At 40.1% G+C, this 20,878-nt stretch overlaps 2 protein-coding genes and 1 long non-coding RNA gene across 7 annotated transcripts; 2 read left to right on the forward strand and 1 right to left on the reverse strand.

Moving 5' to 3' along the window:
- Positions 1-2,757: 2,757 nt before the first annotated feature.
- LOC115678254 (uncharacterized) lies at positions 2,758-3,527 on the forward strand. The gene is made up of 2 exons (XR_004005361.2): positions 2,758-2,801; positions 2,913-3,527. It is a non-coding gene; the product is annotated as an uncharacterized LOC115678254 (long non-coding RNA).
- A 5,054-nt stretch (positions 3,528-8,581) lies between these two features.
- Positions 8,582-14,334, reverse strand: LOC115678153 (uncharacterized). 4 transcript variants are annotated; one of them, XM_056313036.1, is made up of 9 exons: positions 14,009-14,334; positions 12,964-13,072; positions 12,608-12,803; positions 11,968-12,008; positions 11,206-11,293; positions 10,310-11,127; positions 9,271-9,549; positions 9,055-9,111; positions 8,582-8,956 (listed from the first exon to the last, which is right to left on the reverse strand). In XM_056313036.1, the coding sequence occupies exons 2-9, from the start codon at positions 13,039-13,041 to the stop codon at positions 8,870-8,872; spliced, it is 1,644 nt and encodes a 547-aa protein (XP_056169011.1). In that variant the 5' UTR covers positions 13,042-13,072; positions 14,009-14,334; the 3' UTR covers positions 8,582-8,869. The 4 variants fall into 4 exon arrangements, with proteins under 4 accessions (XP_056169011.1, XP_056169012.1, XP_030457337.1 ...); XM_056313037.1 differs by having other exon boundaries at positions 9,271-9,555; positions 10,310-11,076; positions 14,009-14,333; XM_030601477.2 differs by having other exon boundaries at positions 9,271-9,555; positions 14,009-14,333.
- A 1,360-nt stretch (positions 14,335-15,694) lies between these two features.
- LOC115678236 (ATPase GET3B-like) lies at positions 15,695-20,290 on the forward strand. 2 transcript variants are annotated; one of them, XM_030601579.2, is made up of 11 exons: positions 15,695-15,886; positions 16,309-16,520; positions 16,658-16,720; positions 16,831-16,941; positions 17,122-17,196; positions 17,294-17,362; positions 17,466-17,531; positions 17,890-17,964; positions 18,048-18,146; positions 19,067-19,201; positions 19,389-20,290. In XM_030601579.2, exons 1-11 carry the CDS (start codon positions 15,790-15,792, stop codon positions 19,524-19,526), a joined length of 1,140 nt encoding a protein of 379 aa, XP_030457439.2. In that variant the 5' UTR covers positions 15,695-15,789; the 3' UTR covers positions 19,527-20,290. The 2 variants fall into 2 exon arrangements, with proteins under 2 accessions (XP_030457439.2, XP_030457447.2); XM_030601587.2 differs by lacking the exon at positions 16,658-16,720.
- The last annotated feature ends 588 nt before the right edge of the window (positions 20,291-20,878 follow it).

Here is a 20,878-nt window from a genome sequence, read left to right on the forward strand (position 1 = left end):
GACTAGGACAGGACAGACTAGGAACAACTGCTTATACAAGTAGAGATATTAGAAAATGCATAATTTAGGGGTGACCTCTGATCCTAGTCCCCTCCTAAAATGCATCCTTGGATCTTGTTTGTGTTCATGCAAATGTTCCGACGCGCTTATTCGTCTCTAGTTTGTACTATAAACCTGTTACCGCCAAGTAGAGGTAGCAAAATGGAGCGAATACCCAACTTTTAACTCGAATCCAATGGGCTAGGTCATAAATGGGTTAGACCCACTTGTTGCCGGTTTATATGCCCCGGGCTTTAAAAAAGTATTATGCTGCTTATTATAAAGTTACTAATGTATAAAATGAATCAATATTATAGGAGCTCTTTCTGGCTTTTCTCGGAGCATTTGATATGGGTTTTTTTTAATAAAAGAATTACCGAGAGGTGTGGTTGAGATTTCGTTCTTAGTTCGAGTTGGCGACCTCACCGTAAGTTAGTGCTTAAACGCGATATCGAGAGCTTGAGCTCGTGAACTTGTTGCACGATACACACGCACCAAACTCGTGTGGGCACACTCGGACGCATACAGACCAATTCGAGAAACGTAGGTGGTGGTTTGGCGACGAGTCGGACACAATGATGGCTTGGCTCAGCCTAGGAGACAATATGCCGGCGACGACGGCTTGTCGGTGGCTACAAGAGATGTTACAGGTTTTCAATAACAAATCTATAACAAGAGGACGATTCCTTTTTTTGACTTTTTTTTGTATTTTAATTTGTTATGTTTTATAAAGTTTAGGTGTGCTTTCTTAAATGTTAAACGAAAACATTCCTTTTTAGTTTTTTTTTGTCAGAATTATATGTGCAGTAAAGGATTTTTTTTTAATTTTATAAAATAAGTAAAAGAAAAACATTTTTAAAGACAAATTAGATCAAATTTCTAACACCAGGACGTGTGTTTGAGTAACTTAAAAGTCAACTTTTTTTTAATTAATTTCTTAATCGTTAATTTTTATTCATGTTTAATTTTTTTTTAATCAATTTTTTTTAGCATGCTATTTATCCATATTTAAGGGAGAAAAACTAAGGAGTAGAGTCCGGGTCGGGTCGAGTCGGTAAGGGTTGGGTATGGGTCAGATCGGGTCGCTCAATTTGTATTGCATTAAAATTGGTCAAAACGGGTCATTTGGAGTCGGACCAATTTCGACCCAATCCACTCATTTGAGAGGCCTACTACCAGGTCCATCTTCTTGTCAAATGTATATAACCAAATACAAAAACAAACAAATTACACTGTGGGACAGCAACGGGTCATGTCACCATGATGTTTCAAGAATTATCATTCTATCTTTCGTCTCCGCCCTCGGCTTTGGCCATATTTTTTATCTCCTTCCTTACTTATCCTAAAGTTTAACCGACTGTATTCTAAATTTTGTTCTTTTCCATATAGAATGGTTGACAAATAAATCAAGCATTTGAGACTTCAGTCAGGACATATTCGGCGAACATGACACTTGGACCACTTAATTTTATGAGACTTCCTGTAGATGTCTGCGCTTTACAGTCTTTTGTTGTGGTAGTTTCTCCTCCTGGGTCTGTGTTGCTGAACATTCGCATGCATACCGAAATGACCGGCCTAGATCAACCTCGTATGACTGACCTTCCATGTAGTACTATATCTTCGGCCATAAATGTCTGTTGTGATATTCTGAAATTATAATGTGCTGACTCATTGTGATCTGGTGTAAAATATATGCTATATTGTAGTATTTTCTCTGATTCTCATGGTAGATGCACTGTATCCAATTGAAGGTCGTTCTGTCTGGTTTCTATGAATGAAGTCTCTCATATATACATCCAACTCATAGAACATAATCGTAGATCTATTATTCTAACTCTCAAATTTGTAACTGGAATAAATGTCTCTACCATAGTCATCCTTAATGAAATCGTTTTGCGGTTTGGCTGACATTTTTTCGGTCCTTCAGATTATCTATCATGCCTAGACTTTGTCAAAGAAACTGATAACAAGCAAGCATAGAAATGGAGGCAAACACAGTGCTGCTCTTAGTTCATTTTTAGATATTATGATGCTTATAGGGATAAGCCCCGTCACGGACAGAATACCTTCATAATCAGCAGTCTCGTATAAAGATATGATCCGAGCAACTTGCTGGTTAGATCTTGACGCCAAAATCAACCACGACATGTTCACCTATACAAATTTTTCCAGCTCATAGATCTGTCTTTTCTTATTCTTCCTCCTCGTTCTATTGTGCTTGTCATTTAGATAGGCATCACAACTCAATTGCTAACGGAATTGGTCGACGACCCTGAGATGGGCATTCATGAGTCAAGGGCTACTGTTTCCAGGTGTGAATTATGATTTTGGCCAGTGGATGGATTAGACTGAAGCCAAAACGCACAAAGATGCTTGATTCCATTCTCAGAGACAACTTTGGTGCCTTGACATCATTTGGCAACAAAATAGGCACCTCCAATACGTGTGACTTACCCCAACCTCTGCTGTGGCTATGAAAATCCACTGCAAAAGTGGAGTTTCCCTATTTGTAGTGCAAGGGAGGCCAAAGAAATTTCTCTGAGCCCCATCATTTTACCCACTCTAGATAATTCTTCAAGCACATAATGTGGCCATCCACTTGATCTTGCCTCATTGGTGGATTACCCATCATGGAAAAGAACAGCAAAAAAATTACTGTATCAATAACATAAGAGGCCAACAAACTTCCCTCTATAAATTGATTAACCAAACTTCTCACTTCATTCCGCCATCAAGTCAAGCTCTTCAGGTGTTGTGTTCTGGTGAGTAATGCATTCCCTTTTAAGACAAATTGGTAGTAAAGAACAGAACCTGTTCTTTTCTGGGTCATTGATACTTTTTGTCGGCTTTTGATATGTCTCTTTTATGTCCAGTGAAAAAAGGCTTGAAGAATGAGGGGAGTGATGCTTGTGTTGGTCCTGTCCATGATGCTGAGCACTTGCTTGGCCATGAACAAAAGGGCTCATTTCATGGTTACCAACCACGAGAAGCGGATACGGTATCTGGAAATGGAAAAGAACGATGACGGGTTCGAGGACACAACCTCAGAAGACATCCCGCACCATGTCATTCCTAGAAATAAGTACACCCCACCCACGGGAAGTGGCGATAGTACAGGAAATCCTCGTGGAGGCCAAAATCTACCCTAAGTTCTGGTCTAAGACCCCGCTGGTATGATAAAGCTGTAGTGCCAGTAGAGTGTGTGCGCATTGTATGAGCTATGTACGCTTGGGAGTGTATGCTGCATCATTTGTTATGTTGGTAAAAAGGGTGTCAGCTTTTACAAGTTATGTGAAATAGAAGAGAGTTCGCAGTTACTAAATTCTGGTGCAGTTGTAAGCATCCTTGGTTTTGATGCATGAAATAAGAGCAACAGAGACTGTGGTTTGCAACTATAAGCAACACATTGTTTATTTATGTGAACTATACATGCACAATGTATTTACTGATAATATTTGTCGCCGTTAATATTTATTTTCCTTTCACAACCTTGCCATATCTTTTCACTAGCAAGATTCCCATGCTTTGCACGGATCTATGACTATATTTGTTTACATTGTACTATATGTTAGTGGCTGTGTAAATTTTCGCAAGAGAAATATAATAATATGAAAAAATTATAGCAACAATCTTCTCTCTCGATACCTTTCCTCCATTTTGTGGAAATCTTCACCTTTATGCTATCGACTTTTTTTAGAAGAAAAGGCGAGCAAGTTATTTGCATAAAATTTTCTCGAGAGTAAAATAGTTTCTTTTCTTTGCTCCTCTCTATTTTGAAGATAGTTAAAGGTGATTTCTTCAACATCATCTTCCAATTCCATATATTTCAATTTCCTTGTTACGGAATTCTTCATTTTTGTAACCATTTAATGTCTATCTTTTATTTTGGCAAGAGTTAATGGCATATCATCATCCATGATAGTGTATCACAAAAAGGAACGATGACAGGTTAGATATCTTATGAAAATACGCAATATTCAATTTATATTTCCATAGGAGTTCGTAATATTTTTCCCCAAGAATGCATATCTAGAATTCCCGTGATTTAATGCCAGAATAAGAAGATTCATATATTACTTCATTTTCTTGTGAAAATTTCATTGCCAACAGTTATTTGTTAGTATATTTTGCATTTATTGATACTTCAAGTTAATTATATTAACTTTGTTACCTTTAATTTGGTTGTATCATGAATATTGGTTAATATTTTTTTTATTTTACTATATTTAATATGTTATATAGACATTCATTTTACAGTAGTGAAAAATTGACGGCCCAATATGCTAATGTCTCTATGAGAATTAAATTGATATTAAATTAATAGGAGCATGAAATATGTTGGTTAGAAGTTACAATAGAATTTCTATAAGATATGTCGTAAAGTTTGATGCAAATTATACTTTGAAGTTGATGCTTCTATAGTTAAACAAAAGAAATTGAAAATATAATCAAAATCAGCATGACGCTGTTGAAAGGAATTATAGTGTGTCGATGAATTCTATTAAAGACACTGAATGTTGATCGGAAATTGCCTTACTATTCCTTCAAAGGGTCCGAACATATTGCCATTTAATATCATTTATTCGTTAATGGATACGTAAACTTGACACGTAATTTTTTGTCTTGATCTGTTAAATTGACATGTAGTTTTTAATAATCATCCGATATCATTTATTCTTCAAATATGTTCTATCATGTTATTTAGAATTTTTCTATGATCGTCTAGCACTGTTCATTTGTAAAACAAAAAATCGTTATATTGTTTATCTTTATCTTATTCAACTGTTTCACAATTAGAAGATATCATATAACTTTTTTAATTATCCTCTACCGTCATATAATCATGAAATATATTCTATCATGTTATAGAGCCATTTTCGATTTTTTCTTCAATAAACTGTTTGCGTTAATGGGCAATTTATTCCATTTGTACGTAAAGTATATGTTATCATTTCATTTAAATCATCTTAAATAATTTGTTTGTAAAATACGGGATATCATATTATGTAATATTTTTTCGGTAATTTAATATCATTTATCTGTTAAATAGAGCAAAATGTTTTGTCAAATGGGTATCCATAAGTTATTCAACTTGGTTCTTATCCAATGTAAAGTGTTGAATATGAGACCAAATATATGATTTTCTTTTACCGGATGTAAGCTTTTAAACATAAAAGTCATTATATACTTATATACGCACAAACGTGTAACACAATTCTCGGGGAAATTACCAAGGAAGTCATAAATTTATTGCCTAATTCAATCATAAACTTTTTAATTGTGTCAATTCAGTCATAACATTTTCATGTTTTGTCAATTGAGTCTATCCAGCCAATTTTGACCGAAAATCGCCGATATAGACTTTGATCGTTCTACATGGCACGGACAATGCTAGTTTGGACATTTTTAAATAACATTTTAAATTTATTTATAGTTTTTTCTTTTCTTTACTTTCTTTTTTTGGATCGAGGGTCAGCAAGGATCACTGGCCAACCCTCACTGGCCATAGGCGAGGTCTGCAACACCCTCACCAAATATGGGCGTTATGACCTTGCCTGGCCTAGATCTAGTGAGGGCGTCGCGGCCCTCGCCGAGTGGACAACAAGGGCATGGCGGCCCTCGCCCAAGGCCAGCGAGGGGCGCAATGCCCTTGCCTAGTGCTAGCGAAGGTCAACCAACAACTCTTGCCGGCCCCTAGTCCAAAAATAAAAGTAAAGAAAAGAAAAGAAAAGAAAAAAATACCAAAAAAATTATTAAATATTATTAAAAACAATGGCTACGTCGGCGCCGGCCGTGCCACGTAGGACGGCTGGCATCCATGTCAACAATTTCGAGCTAAATTTGGCCGAATGGACTCAATTGGCAAAATTTGAAAGATTTATGACTAAATTAGTACAATTAAAATGTTTATAACTGAATTGCCACAAGTGTAATAGGTTACGACTTTTTTTGTAATTGTCCCCACAATTCCCTATGGTTGGTGATAGATAAGGAGATAGGATGTCCATCGTTAGATCAAGGAGAAATCTAGGATTGTAAGATCTCCACCATTAATTTGAGAAGAGATTTACAATTGTAATTTGGAGGTTTCATGAGGATTATTTGTCCAAAAAGTTCTAAATCTATTGTACGGCGACCAATTCAATCATAAATATTTCAATTGTGCCAATTCAGTCCTAAAACTTTCAGTTGTGTCAATTTCGTCATAAACATTTTAAAGTTTTGCCAATTTAATCATAAACCTATTATTTAGATGATTGGCCGAAATGATATATAGAGAAATCGTCAAAATGATTGGGACTAAATTGGCATAAATGAAATATTTATAATCGAATTGGGTTTATGACTTTTGAGACAATTTTTCCCAGATTCATGTATGTAGAAGTCGCCCTCTCTCTCTTTTGTAACAACACTTATCCAACATAACAAGAAGAGCAATAGGGTATTCTATCCCATAACACTCATTTCTTATGAGTTTCTCTTTACGACTCACGGTGAGCGAGTAAATGATTGATGAGGGAACGATTGAGCTTAGGCGACTCTAAGAGTGAACGAGTGAAAAAAAAAAAAAGCCTAAATGCCGCATGGTCGCGATATCAAGTATCGACCTGTGACACTTAACCTAAATTCACATGAGCCTTACCTACTTAAATAGGAAAAATTGACAAAAAAATCATAAACCTATTGCACTTTTGTCAATTCAGTCCTAAACCTTTTAAGTTTGTCAATTCAATCCTAAACCTTTTCACTTCTTGCCAATTGAGTCCATTTGGCCGACCGGCGCTGACGTGGCCACCGGCCAACACTGACGTGGCAATTTTTAAATATTTTTTCGAATTTTTTAATTTTTTTTTCTTTTTTTTTCTGCCTTTTCCCTTTGGCCGGTCCGACGACCGGCCAGAGGCGCGGGCCGGCGAGGTCGACCTCACCAGCCTCTGGTTAAGCTCGCCCTCGCCGGCCACTAGCAAGGGCGAGCCTCGCCATGGCTGGACGAGGCTTGGCGAGGCCGGCCTCGCCGTCGCTGGGTTTCGCGATGGCGAGGTCGGCCTTGACCAGCCATGGCGAGGCCGACCTCGCCGTCGCTGAGTTTCACTCGCCCAGCCATGGTGAGGCCGGCCTCGCAGCAACGGGTGAGGCTCGCCCTCGCCAGTGGCCAGCGGGGGCGAGCTTCGCCAAAGGCCGGTGAGGTCGACCTCGCCGGCCCACGCCTCTGTTCGGCCTCTGGTCGCCGAACTGGCCAGAAGGGAAAGGCAGAAAAAAAAGGAAAAAAATATTAAAAATTGCCACGTTAGCGTTGATCGGACAGCCGGCGGCCACATCAGCGCCGGCCGGCCAAATAGACTCAATTGGCAAGAAGTGAAAAGGTTTAGGACCGAATTGAAAAAAGTGCAATAGGTTTAAGACTTTTTTTGATAATTTTCCCTACTTAAATATATTGATTTGTTTTGGAGAAGCAAACAATCGGAAGAAGGCAAAAACGAAAAGAAAATTTTGGTCAAACATCGATCGTTCACCGTCTCTGTGAAGCAAAGTTACCAAAATGAAACCGTCATCATCACTATTATTATTATTATTTTTGAAATGGGCCAACAAAATAGAAATGCTAACTGAAACTTAGCAAATCACGTCTCCTTTCTTCGCTTCAATAAACATCTTGTCAACGAGTTTCCCGAATATTTATTAACCCTACCTAATAAAGAAAATGTAACATTTGCAATCATTGATGTTACATAACACAGGAAAACAATTAAATTATCTTTATTTGGATGTTTAACAAGTATTCTTACACACTCGGTTAAAAAATCCTTTCAATAATATTACTTACTATATTGAATTTCGACTAATATTTCTACTAAATTGAATATTTTAGGTTAGAAACACTTCATAAAATTGTGTTCTCTTGTGAGTAAGGTAATCTACCCTTTGCTTTTTATAATTCAGGGACATTGGCACAAAATTGAATGCTCTACAAACCCCATGAATTGATTGAATCCAAAACTTCGGCCTTTACAAATAACCCTAACCTGAACAGTTTACACACCGTTGTTTAGATTTAAACAAGTGATCTTCAATTCCTGAACTAGAAATCCCCGCCCGACCGTCTGCTCCTATCCAAACAGATTAATCTATCCTATAGTTAGCACATCTATTAAAGTAGAGATATAGAAAGCTTCTAATCGTGAGTTTTCCTTCGGCACTATAATAAGTTGTGAATAGTTTAAACTCCAAAGTGACTGAGTGCGCTTCGCTGTGTTCTTCCCCCTCCATTTCTTCAACCTAGCAAGCTGAATGCCCTTTCAACCTGCAATCTTACAAAACATGAATTTGCAGGTAGTTCCAATCAGAGTGGTGAGATTGTTAGTCATAATCACAATCTCAGTAGCCAACGAGGTTCAAATTCCCGGTCAGGTGAAGCGCTTGTGTTTCGCCCACATGTGAGGGCACTCGCGTCGCGCAGCACCGGGAGTCACCCCATCATTTTCCAGTAATGTTTTCCCAACGCATACCAGAAAATGAAACTAGAAAATTAGAAGCACAAGGATGATCATGTAATGGAGACCCATCTCTAACAATATCATTCTCAATGATAATCAGTATAATATGCAGCTTGACGAGTCAGCAGCACAGCAGGAGTGTTAAATACGTTGTACAAGAGCATAGACACGAGAGACCTGTTCCTAGATTCTCACCCACTATCAAACCTCGCATACGGATTGCATTTTTACTGATGTTACTGTTTAATACCCTCCGAGACCATAAGGGTAGTGCAGCTTCCTGTGAGTTTAATGGAAGACGAAGTTCTTGGGACCCTGGACATGTGTTCTCATGGTCATATGCAGGAACTGGCCAGTTCTTTAACACGGCATAAAACAGATTCTGGTGCTTGATGCGATAGTTGCTTTCTTACTTGCAAGCCCTGCACCAAACAGAACTTGGTAAGTACTATGCGATTAATGCCAGTAAGAGAGGGTGAAATTTGGTTCTCAAAAACTAAACAAGACGTCAAATCCAGACCTTCCTCTTTTTCCGCAACTGAGTGCAGCTAGCCTTCACCAGATTTCGCCATTTATCCTGAAAGCCCATACCCACTCTCAATCTTAGCATCAGATGTGAATTAAAAGAACCAATAGTCTACCCCAAGTAAATTCTGTCAATCATATCTAATTCTAATGAGTTTCATTCTGCTCAATATAAGGGTGCTTAAGTTCTGACCATAACAGTAACATGCACCTTTAGGTCTACCGATGTGCGATGCTTAGATGCTGAGAATAGCAGCCGCTTTATCTTAGACCACCTTCCAACTCCCAAATGAGAAACTCCTTCTATCAATTTCATCACCTCGGAAAGAGTCCATGGCATATGATGCTTTCTCCGTCTCCTGCCCTTTTGCATATTGCTCCTAATGACACGATCCTCTTTCATAACAGTTTGCGACTTACCTGATGGACACAGCAGATCAGATCTCTCACTCGGACTGGCATCTTCAGTTTTTGGGCATATGTCAGAGTCCTGGCGCTAAAAGAAACAGGGGAGTCATTTCTCTTCAGAACTCAATAAGGATACAAAACGAATCCATAAGCCAAAACCAGGAGAAGACAAGTCAAAAACTGCAGAAAGCCTGTAATTCACTGAAACCAGAAATCAGCGTCATACCTAATCATACTAAGATATGAACAGACAAGTAATTTAATCAACCATAACAAGAAAAATAATTAAGGTCATCTCATTTTTGGAAGTTATCAGAAACATGCTGAAACCAACAACTTTTTGCAAAAAGAAACGGGTAGCTGAGAAATATTGGGGGAGTTCACGAGAAAGGCCAGCAAACGAGCAGCTATTACCTAATCGAAAAAGGAAAGCGCTACAATTCTGGAGGAAAACATGACAGCACAAGTAATCTTTCATTTGCTCATAACGTGGAGCAGAAATACAACTAAGACAGATATGATGTTTGCTTTTGCAAAAATTTGCCTGCAAAAACGAATTCCGACTGGTATTAAAAAAAAGTTAATAAGACGATTTTGAAAGAAACTAACTTCCTTCAACAAAGACTCAATCAACTACTTGGCTCTTTCTTGCTTATTATGAACACCAACTAACATCCAAATACATTTTTTTAGCAACGTTCAATCAAACAATTAATAACACAACAACTTAATGGCACCAAACAGCCAACGCAGACCAGAAAAGAGAAGACTGGTTTTCTCAAGCTCGTGAAAATGTGGCTTAAGTATGACATGCGTGAGAAAAAAAAAAGACTGTTTCTTACCAAACACAATGTATTTCCCTTTGCTTGCCCTTCTTCAACTGGAAGGCCAAACGGAACCTGAATACAGGCTCCATCAAAGGATCCTATCTGTTGACCAGATCTGGCTGTTTCATTCACCTCCTCCTCACGTTGCTTGTGAATTTTAGCATCCACAACTTTACTCTTTGGACTTTTAACAGATACGCTGGACCTTCTAGGGTGATTTCTAGACTTAAACTCTGAAGATTCTTCAATATACCTTCGTGGCGGCTTGTGGACTCTCTTTCCCGTTACAAGTACACCCACTTCATTTTCTTCTTTACCATGAAAAGTAACATCAGATTCACTAGCCCCAGAAGAGTAATTTGTTTGAGAATCGGAACTACTCCCTTTGATTTTCTCTTCCATCTTAAAACCACCATCCAACATCCATTTAGGAGAACTAGGAGCATTTTCAGAGGACTCAGTACCAGAAGCAACTGTGCTTTTGTCTTCCTTTTCATGAGAAATGCTACCACAACACGTAAAATTCAAAGGTCTATCCAACTCAATGTTGTTGTGCAAACCAAATAAAATACGATGCTTCAGCCACTGTTTGTCAATGACTACAGTTTCTCGTCCAAATATACTGTGGAAGGCATCCTGTAGCTCTCGAACAGTCATATGGTCTAATGACACAGAGTTCTGACATGATGTGGACTCAGTTGCTGCTGCAGCGGTAGAACAGGCTCGTCCATTGAGAACTGTCAGCTCACTTTGTAAAGCCAGAGTTCCTTGCAGATGAGAGTCTTCGGATGGAAAACAAATGATGTTTGACACGTCATCCATGTATTCAGTATCTAAGGACAAAGTAGGTGAGTAGTAATTTCCATCCATATATTCCCAGAAATGAGTTAAAGGACCCACAATATATTTACCCATAAAATGCTGTCCGCCGGCAGGTTGGCAACATTTGTCCTCGTGGAGTATCTTCTCGCCTTTGGGTTCAAGCATTTCACCAAAAAGCTAACACACAGAATCATGTCAGAAAACTGCATATAGTGAAGTTAAACGCGAAAGGAATTTCCATTTCAGTAACAACAAACAAAAAAAGCTTCTTATGTGGGTTCCTGACAGAAATCCACTCTTTTTTTTTTTGGTCGGGGACAGAAATCCACTTCAAAAAGCACTAAGCGCAAGAAGTTTTAAAAGATATCTAATACAAGCTGCTGCTCAGACAAAATTTACCAGGTGCGGATTCAATCAAAATAAGAGCAAATGTTAGCTACTTATATACTTAAAACAATGCCGATCATCAGAATGAGAGGGAAAAATAGAAAGAAGCGTAATAGAATTTGTTAGAAAGTCTGACATAAAAGACAAAACTACTAGATGGAGGGACGCTACATCTATACATGGCCCAAAAAAGACCCTGTAGACAAACAATGTGGGAAACTGCCAAGAAGCTGAACATGAGTGGAAGTAAAACCTCCAAAAGCACTAAAAGTAAGAGAATACAAAAATTCTAGATATAGTGTCAGAAGAATGAACAAAGAAAATAGCAATTTTAGCAACAAAAGGACAGCACAGAAGATTACACTTTCTCAAGAGATTGTCACGACAGAAAGAAAATATTAAGACCTATTAATTCTTAATTGCCATTCTGCTGAACCAATTAAATAGTTCACAAGAGGACGTACCCCGGTCTTTGTCTGCTCACCAGCAACAACTGTAGCAGCCACTGCATGTGAAAACGAAATCATTTGAGCATGCATTCGTAGATGATGTTTTGCATTTTAAATGTTAAAGCAAGCAATGATCATCAATTTTTCTTATGAAAATCAGCTAATACGTTGCAAATTCCAACTGCAGAAATTAGGTCAATCCAATAAACAAATTGTTTTTAAATAGTAAGGTAATTCAGCTTCAGCTTATGTATTACCTACCAATACAAAGAATGACATTAGAGCATCAAGTCCTTATGCACTTATATTAGTTGAGTGATGACAGAAGAAGAAGAAGATCAATGCTCATTATGCTGACTAAGTTACTTACAAGCAAGTAGGAGCATTAAAAAGAGGAATCATTTCCACTAGAAGGAGTGCATATTTTTATCATTCCTTTATAACGAAAATCCATTAAAAGAACAACATTCAGCACTTCAATTCTGTCATTTTAAAGTCAAAATATTAAAAAGGCCAAAAGTGGAAAACAAAAACCTTGACTTGACATTATTGTTTACAGCCTCTACCAAAATTATTCACCTGCTAAAGAGACTAAAGATACTAAATTCACACTTGCATTTCCTTTATAAGAAAAAATAGCCTGTAAGATCCATACCATTGTCAACTGTCATCTCATCATCATCAAAAGCACATGAAATATTATCAATACTGAAGCACTTTGGTAAGTCGAATGTGCCCAAACCAAGATGGGTACTGGTTATGTCCCTGCCACATTCAGGACCCAAAAAGGAATGCTCTGCTCCCATATCTTCATCTTCAAAGGCAGTGAGGAAGGATACATGCTTATCAACCTTCAGGCAAACAAGAGGGACAGTCATGGGAATATTAAGTCAACTACAGTTGTCCAAACACTGAGTTGAAGTAGAGATGCGATTATCTAATCCGGGAATTAAGGTCCGTGAGGGAAAACAGAACAGAAAATCTTTGACTAAATGGTCTGGAAATCATTACCCCGGCAAAGCCAGAAGCGAAAATGTTCTCATGCTCGTCCATAGCAAAAGAGGTTTGCTTCGCTGCTGCATGCAACATGATCCCGATATTACAATGTCCAGCGCATCATCTGCCATCAAAGAAAATTTAACATCCCATGACAAGCTCAGAATGTTCAGACTCGCAAAATAACTAAAGGAAGTGGTAAAGTTATCCCTTCGAAGAACTTCCCGGGTTAAGGGAACTGTACATACAGACAACTTCACTTGGACTATGCACTCAACAGACAAAATCACAAAGACCAAGTCTTCCATTGCCAATCTATAATAGATTACAATGGTCGAAGCTCACACGCGTTATTTCATTTCACACTTCTCGTAGAAAGAACAACAGATGAAAAATCCGGCAAGGGAAACCACTCAGATACTTACCAGCAATTTCTGCATAAAAGCCCTAAATATAAGCAAGTAGCAATTGCTTAGATAAACTCACACCGGATTTTGCACGACCGCCCGACCGATATTCCTATAAATATTCCTGTAAAAGAATATTCCTATAATCGCTAGCCACTAACTCCGGCATACCATTTCCGAGCAATTCCATTGATTCACTACGAATATTATCACCAGGCTGTTCAACTTCTTTTCTTCTAGTCGGCTAAGTACCATCAAAACACCAAATAACACCCACCAGACACCCGCTGAAGAAGCAAGGAAAAAAGACGTGCAATTTCGCACGCCGCACAGCACGAGCAACTAAACCCGCGAAACGCCATTGCATGTACGTCCGCAGCCCGGTCCCAAAATCATCACCCACGCCCCTCCCCACCAGCTAATCTCACCACGTGCCCGAAGAAATACGAGCAAACGGAAGCACCCGCGGGAGAGCGCGACACGACCCTCCCCCCCCCCCCCCCCAGGAGCGGACGACTCCTTACCCAAAAGGACGAAGGGGAACCCCCCAAACGCCAGAACGAATCGATCGAACCAAAGACGAGGCGCGAAATCACTCCGAGCACCGGTAACGGCGACGGCGACGGCCGCGACAAGCGGAATTAGAGACTCACCTCGCCGTACGCCGAAGAAGAAAAAGGAGGGGGAGGAGGAGGCCTCGCAATGATGGGGGCGAAGAGACAGCGAAAAGCGCTCCGACCAAGCGGGCCTACCAACCGCTCCAAACAATCACCTCGCGGAACAGCGGCCGGAAAAGGAGAAGGGAGAGGGGGGGCGGGAAGGAAAACGACGCGCGAATCGCCGCCGCGCGAGGTGGCGTGGGCGAGATCGCGGGCCGAACTTCGCCCTAATGCGCTCCGATCGGCGGCGGAGGAGGAAAAGCGAGGGAGCGAGCGAGCGACTGAGCGAGCGAGTGACCGAGTGGGGGCGAAGTGAAGAGGTGAAAAGAGAGGGAAAGGAAAGCAGATGAGCGAAAGGGACGGACGTGAAAAGGCGGTGCGGGGGTGGGGAGGGGAGGGGACGCGACATAGAGTGGCGCGTGGGGTCCGGGCGCGTGGGGGAGTGGGGGTGGTGGGGTTGGGGGTCCTGACCAACCAACCAACCGGCAACCGGCTCTTCTGCTGCCATCAGTCACTGCACGGGTCAAATTGGTAGTAGGAATTCGCTTTTTGACGGCGTTTAAGGGGACGCGGGAGAGTCACGTGAACCGGACAAGTCCCCCCCTGCTGCTTCGGTTCCGCGCGGCCCCCAAACGGCGCCGTACCGGGACCTCACGTGATGTGAAGCAAGCTCCTCTTTTTTCTTTTTTTTCTTCTTGGGACAAATGCCGAATAAAATTTCAATTTATGTCCGCTGCGATCCAAATATCCCCTCAATTTTATTTCGCTGTGACAAGAATCTCCAAGCTTATTTTTTTTTAGTGTCGCGAAGAAACTCAAACTTATACATGTGCGAAGCATCAGTTTCATCTAAGATATATTTGCCATACCGGTATAATTTCGGGACTCGTGACAAAATAATTGAGGTATTTATATTCTCATCGACAAATTCAGGGTTTTTTAGTGAAAACAAAAAAAAATCAGGATATTTGGGTTACAGTTAGTATAATTTTGGGGTTTTGCGCCACACTTAAAAATCTCTAACGACTACGCTGGGGTTCGAACTCTGATCCCTTCGTGGGGGATGAGAGCGCAAGCCAACGCAGCCGCTGCGGGCGGTGGGAAATTTTTTTTTTTCTTTAGTTTGTAGGTCAAAACAAAAGAAAAATGAATAATTGCCTACACTCCGTTTATTTCGAGGAAAAGAAATATCGGTTTGAGACCTTTTTCGTGAAGGAAATAAGTTCGAAGCCGAAGTGTTACAAGATACTAGTTCGGGGATTGTTTATGAAGTCTGAGTCGAGCTTTCAAGTCTCCGACATTTATCCGTAGCTCCAAGACTATAAGCGAGAAAATAAATAATATCATTATCCATATAACAAAAAAGACTTATCAACTAGTCTTCCAAACTCGAGTCATTGAATAAATGTACCGCAGCATCTGATTTTTCCAAATCATTTACTTTTCGTTTAATATTATTAATTCCTGAATAACGTAAACTATGTAATGACCAGACAACTACATTAAATTTTTTAAATTCAACTTTTAACACCTACAATTTTAATTTTTTTTTTTACTAATCAGGTCCCTGTTTTTTTAATTTACGTTAATCAAGTCTTTCTACTTTCGCAAATATTTTAATCTTAAGTCCACACACGTGTGATCTCGCCAGTAGCATGCTAACTTAACGCCCTCTTTCCCTCCCATTTCAACCCCCCCGACACCTTCTTCGCGCGCCGCTTGCGCATCCACCCGCTCTGCTCCTCGACGTCAACGGCTCGAGAGCGCCGGCGGCCATGGCGGCTCTTCTCCGTCGCGCTTCCCAGTCGCAGAGCCGCGGCTCTCTCGTCGTCACGCTCCGAAGAAGCTTCGCGGCTGGCTTCTCTCCCCAAGGTAACTCACGAGTTCACTCGCGCCGGCACTCCGGGAACATCGCCGCACGTTCGTCGTTCGCGATCGATTCGTTCGCTTCCGATTGCCGCGCGGCGATGGTCGATCCGTCGTGTCGGATGGAATGGGGAGGGGGGAGGGGGGGGGATGGGGATGCCCGCATCTGATGGCACCGCTTTGGTCGGATCCGTCGTTTCGCGAGTTCCGTGTTTCGGCCGGAAATTCCGTAGATTCGGTCCATCGATCGAGCGGTGGATAGAACGAAATCGCCAATGGCGTCGACACAGAAATTGGGCTTTTTCTCGAATAAGCTAATCGTTGCATTTGATTTTTCACGATAAGATGTTGGAGCATCCTAGCTCCTGATGTGCTCGGGGGAAGAGCATTTTCATTTACTCGTATATTCTAACGAAAGAACTTTGCAGTAAGATCGGTTGTTAGTTCCTCTGGAGCAACCGGTGGGTTTGATGAGATGGTCGCGGCGAATGATCGGAAGTATTACATGGTGGGTGGGAAAGGAGGTGTTGGGAAAACAAGTTGCGCCGCTTCCCTTGCCGTGAAGTTTGCTAACCACGGCCACCCTACCATAGTGGTCTCGACCGACCCTGCTCATTCATTAAGCGATTCGTTTGCGCAGGTACCAGATATTGCTGGCATTTGTTTAAAATGCAGATCAAACTGTTTATGCATTTGTATGTCGGGATTTCGTCTAGTTAGTTTGTAACACTTTCGTGATAAGTCTCTAACTTGCTTCCTGGTGGACAATCAATTTAGGATTTGACTGGAGGGGTGCTTATTCCTGTGGAAGGCGTCGATTCTCCATTATATGCCTTGGAGGTCTCTGTTTAGCTTAAGGACTGATAGTTCGAGAAGTTGCTCACGATGAGTTTTTGTTCGCTTCACTTGCCCATTATTGATACATATCATCAGTTATCATGTCGTCGTAGATAAACCCTGAGAAGTCCAGGGAAGAGTTCCGCACAGCAAGTCAGAAAAATAGTGGCGGTGGCATCAAAGATCTAATGGAGAGCATGGGTCTCGGTGCAATGGTTGATCAGGTTAAACTTCAGTAACTCCGATTTGATGATTCAGAGAAAATACAATGCTTGAGATCGCGCTATACAGCTTAACATATTCATCCCGTTAATTCTTCTTTTGTTCTACTCTGTTTTGTCGTTTCGTTTTACCTATTTCTGGTTTTGGTTTTTCTGCTTATCTTGTTACACTTTACGCTTCAGTTAGGGGACCTAAAACTAGATGAGTTGTTGGACACTCCTCCACCTGGGTTGGACGAAGCTATCTCAATCTCTAAGGCACGTCCCATCTCCTGTAGTTTAGAACACACATTGGAGAATGTCATCCTTGTTCTAGACTTCTTTCCATTCTTCCTGACTTTCTAGCTGTGTTCAGGTTATGCAGTTTGTTGAATCCCCAGAGTACAGTAATTTCACCCGTGTTGTCTTTGACACAGCGCCCACAGTGAGTGAAAGTTCATGTTGTAGAAACTTCTTTTGCTGATATTCTACCATCAGCTTAAGTTTTGTGTAATACTTGTCTTGTTACTACATAAATTTGTCGCTAGGGCCATACTCTCCGTTTGCTGTCCCTGCCTGATTTCCTGGATGCATCCCTTGGCAAAATGATGAAGGTATGGATATTCTAGTTTGTAACTGTCCTAAAAATATGCATGTGGTGCAACTGTATCAAGAGAAGTATGTTGCATTCGCCCTTATATGTGTACACTTCACATCATAAGTTTAGGTGGTGTCTCGTATCAAGTTATGCTTAAATGTTTTATTTTAGTTGTCCTTTGTTATATGCTTGCCGGAATATTAACAAGTGATAGTAAAAGTAAAAGGACAAATGCTTTTGTCAATAATTAATCACTTCAGTGCAAATGTTTATGGTGGTGAATAGAATTAATTATTGAGGTTTTAGATTTCAATCTTAATCTGATTTGGTATTTTTGTAACCATTTTTACTTTGAATAAATATACACATATCAGCTAAAGAAGAAGTTAGCTTCTGCAACTGCAGCGATCAAATCTGTTTTTGGAAAACAAGAAGAGCAGAAGGATGTTGTAAGTACAGAATTGTGAGATGGTATTTTCGATTTATATCCATGGCATTGAAGTTCTCATTATCATATGATAATCAAATGTAGTCTGACAAACTTGACCAACTGAGGGAGAGGATGAGAACAGTCCGAGACCTTTTTCGTGACTCAGACATGATGGAGTTCATCATAGTGACAATTCCTGCGGTAATTCTTTTTATTATGTTGTTTATCACAGCCTTTGATGTGTGGAAAGATGGGGAGAACTTTTTCAAATTTGAATTACAATGTGTTTTTAGTTCCAATGTTTCCTCATGTCAAATGGCATGTTTGCTTTTTGCCTCAATAATCAAGATGGATCACAGCGAGACTACTGTGATAATTCTCATGCTTTCTGTCTATATTAAACCCCTTTTAAAAGTAAGACAGAGAACCATGTAAGAGCTAACGATCAAACCATGTTTGGCTTTGCCCAAGTAAATAAGATCGGGATAGGTGATATTTTAGGTTTTAGAATATTAGAGAATAAATGTGTGATATTATGATAATTAATGGTGCATCTCCATAATTTTCCTTATTCTCTGAAGATGCTATATTGTTAACAAACTATTCCACAATTCAAGCAAACTGTTCTTTACTCCATCTTAAAGCACACAACTTCATCCATATGATTTTGCACAGGGAACAGTGCATGTCATTGTGTATTCTTTTAGCTAGTTTGCTAACTCCATATTCTTTTGTTGACCTGAAACTTTTGCTTCCTGAGCATGTTTTTGTGTATAAACCTTGAACAATATACATAAGGTGTAAATTGAAACGATGGCATCTAACACTTTATGGCACTGGGGCCATTTAATGTGCATACGACACAAATTATTTATGTTTCATGTCACTTTCAACATCAATCCATTTCATTTTAAATCCATAGTGTGGATTCATGTCTATGTGTATTATGGACTGAAATTGCACAGGAAACACGGCTTCAGTTGAATCTCTGGATTTTTAAGAAAAATATACTTGTCCACTCGACCTTTTAAGCTTGTTTGCTTTCCGTGTTTCTCTCATAAAAGCCGTGTATATATGGACCTTTTTGCGGTGCCCTTGTCAATTTTTGGAAACCTTTCTAGGTTATGGCGATAAGTGAATCATCGAGATTGTGTGCGTCCCTGAGGAAGGAAAGTGTTCCTGTTCAGAGGCTCATTGTTAATCAGGTTCTTCCTCAATCGGTATCGGAGTGCAGGTTTTGCTCTGTGAGGAGGAAGGTACAATTTAAACTTCTCCAAGACCATAATTCGTTTGGGAGTGGACTCGGATATTTATCTTGTCCAGACTAGAATAACGGACTTCCAACTTGTGGAATGTCCTCTCGACTTTTACTTAGATAAACATATGCTCACTAGTTTCTCCAAAATCTTTGCTGCTAAAGTGGCATCCCAAAATTTTTTGCAGGATCAGTTGCGCGCCCTTGATATGATCAAAACAGATCCCGAGCTTGCAAGATTAAGTGTGGTGGAGGCACCCTTATTTGATGCAGAAATAAGGGGCGTTCCGGCTCTTAAATTCATGGGGAATATGATTTGGAAATGAAACTCCGATCCCTGCACATTTCTTGATTGTCTCCAAGGGCGATCACATTCGGCAGCACGTCATCTTGTTTCAGGAGACGGCAAAGTTTTCTCCCCTTCACAAACAACCCACGGTCGCGTCTTGAGCCGCATAACTTGCGAATCTCTTTTTCACACAACTTTTAGTTTTTGATTATCAGGACCACAACTAACTTAAAGATACATGATGCTTGTCGGCACAAATCCAGCTGATGTTTGTCAGGAGGCTCAAAAGCACGGATTAGTTTCGTACTTAAAGTTAACTGGAGGGTTTTTTTTCTCTTTGCGGAACCAACTTATGAAGGAGAAAATGGAGCGGTTGGAACAATGCTGCGGCTTATCAACTACTTCTTACTCTGGTATAAAGCAACTATACCCTGGTTTATCTACTAGATTCAGACTTACTGCATCGAATGCGTTTGTCTCTAGAATTGACCTATCGTGTCAATTTGTTTCGGAATAGAAGTGGTGGAAGTTGTGATGTAGAAATGCATAATGTTCGAATTTCGACATTCTTGTGGTGTCGTTTTGTTTTGGAGTCTTCTGAAACTGCTAAGTTGACCGATCTTCCACTGCTCCCAAGTCCCCAATTCATGTGGAAAGGTCAAGACGGTGGACGCAATCAATGAAATGGAGTCTCGGATCGGAAAAAATGTGAACGGGCTAGAAGCATTGACAGTGCTATGGCTTCCCATTAGAAGTGATCCCCAGCCGCTGGGCCCGAGACATTTCGACCCGTTCCAAAAATCTTATGGGTAATTTCATACTATGGGCGGACTTGCACAATCTATTAGGCCCGACTCCCGGACCCGATCCGGCACCGGCCCGCTCAATGATGACTTCTACTCCACATGGTTTGGAACTTGTGATTAAACTGCGCACTGCAAATTTTGTGATCGAATCTGTATGCTCATGTGCATTAATACAAGTTTTCCTATCCGGGCCTTTTCCTATTGAGAACCAATTTTTCGGAAAGGTAAAAAGTTGCCAAAAAAAACCTTAGAATTATGCCTTTTGTGGTGCATTTACGATAAGTTTTTTCTTGTGATATTAAAAACTTCAAATTATGTTCGTCGTGATACATTTACTTTAAATTTTTTCTTTTGACATAAATAAATCCCAAACTTATTTTTATGTGACGTGTTTATCTTCCGTCAGATGGTTTTCATGTCAAGTCACGTGATTGTCATGTCAATACTATTTGTCTTTTTAATCTTGACCGGATAAATATGTCGCACGTATATAAATTTGAGATTTTTTATCAGCGATCATGATTTGACATTGTCCGTGGCTTTTACCCTTTTCGAATGTGAACGAAAATTTAAGCAAATTTGA

Source organism: Syzygium oleosum, unplaced genomic scaffold (assembly GCF_021117445.2).
Source record: "Syzygium oleosum isolate NSW1041296 unplaced genomic scaffold, Sole_v2.1 Sole_v2.07, whole genome shotgun sequence".
NCBI lineage: Eukaryota > Viridiplantae > Streptophyta > Magnoliopsida > Myrtales > Myrtaceae > Syzygium > Syzygium oleosum.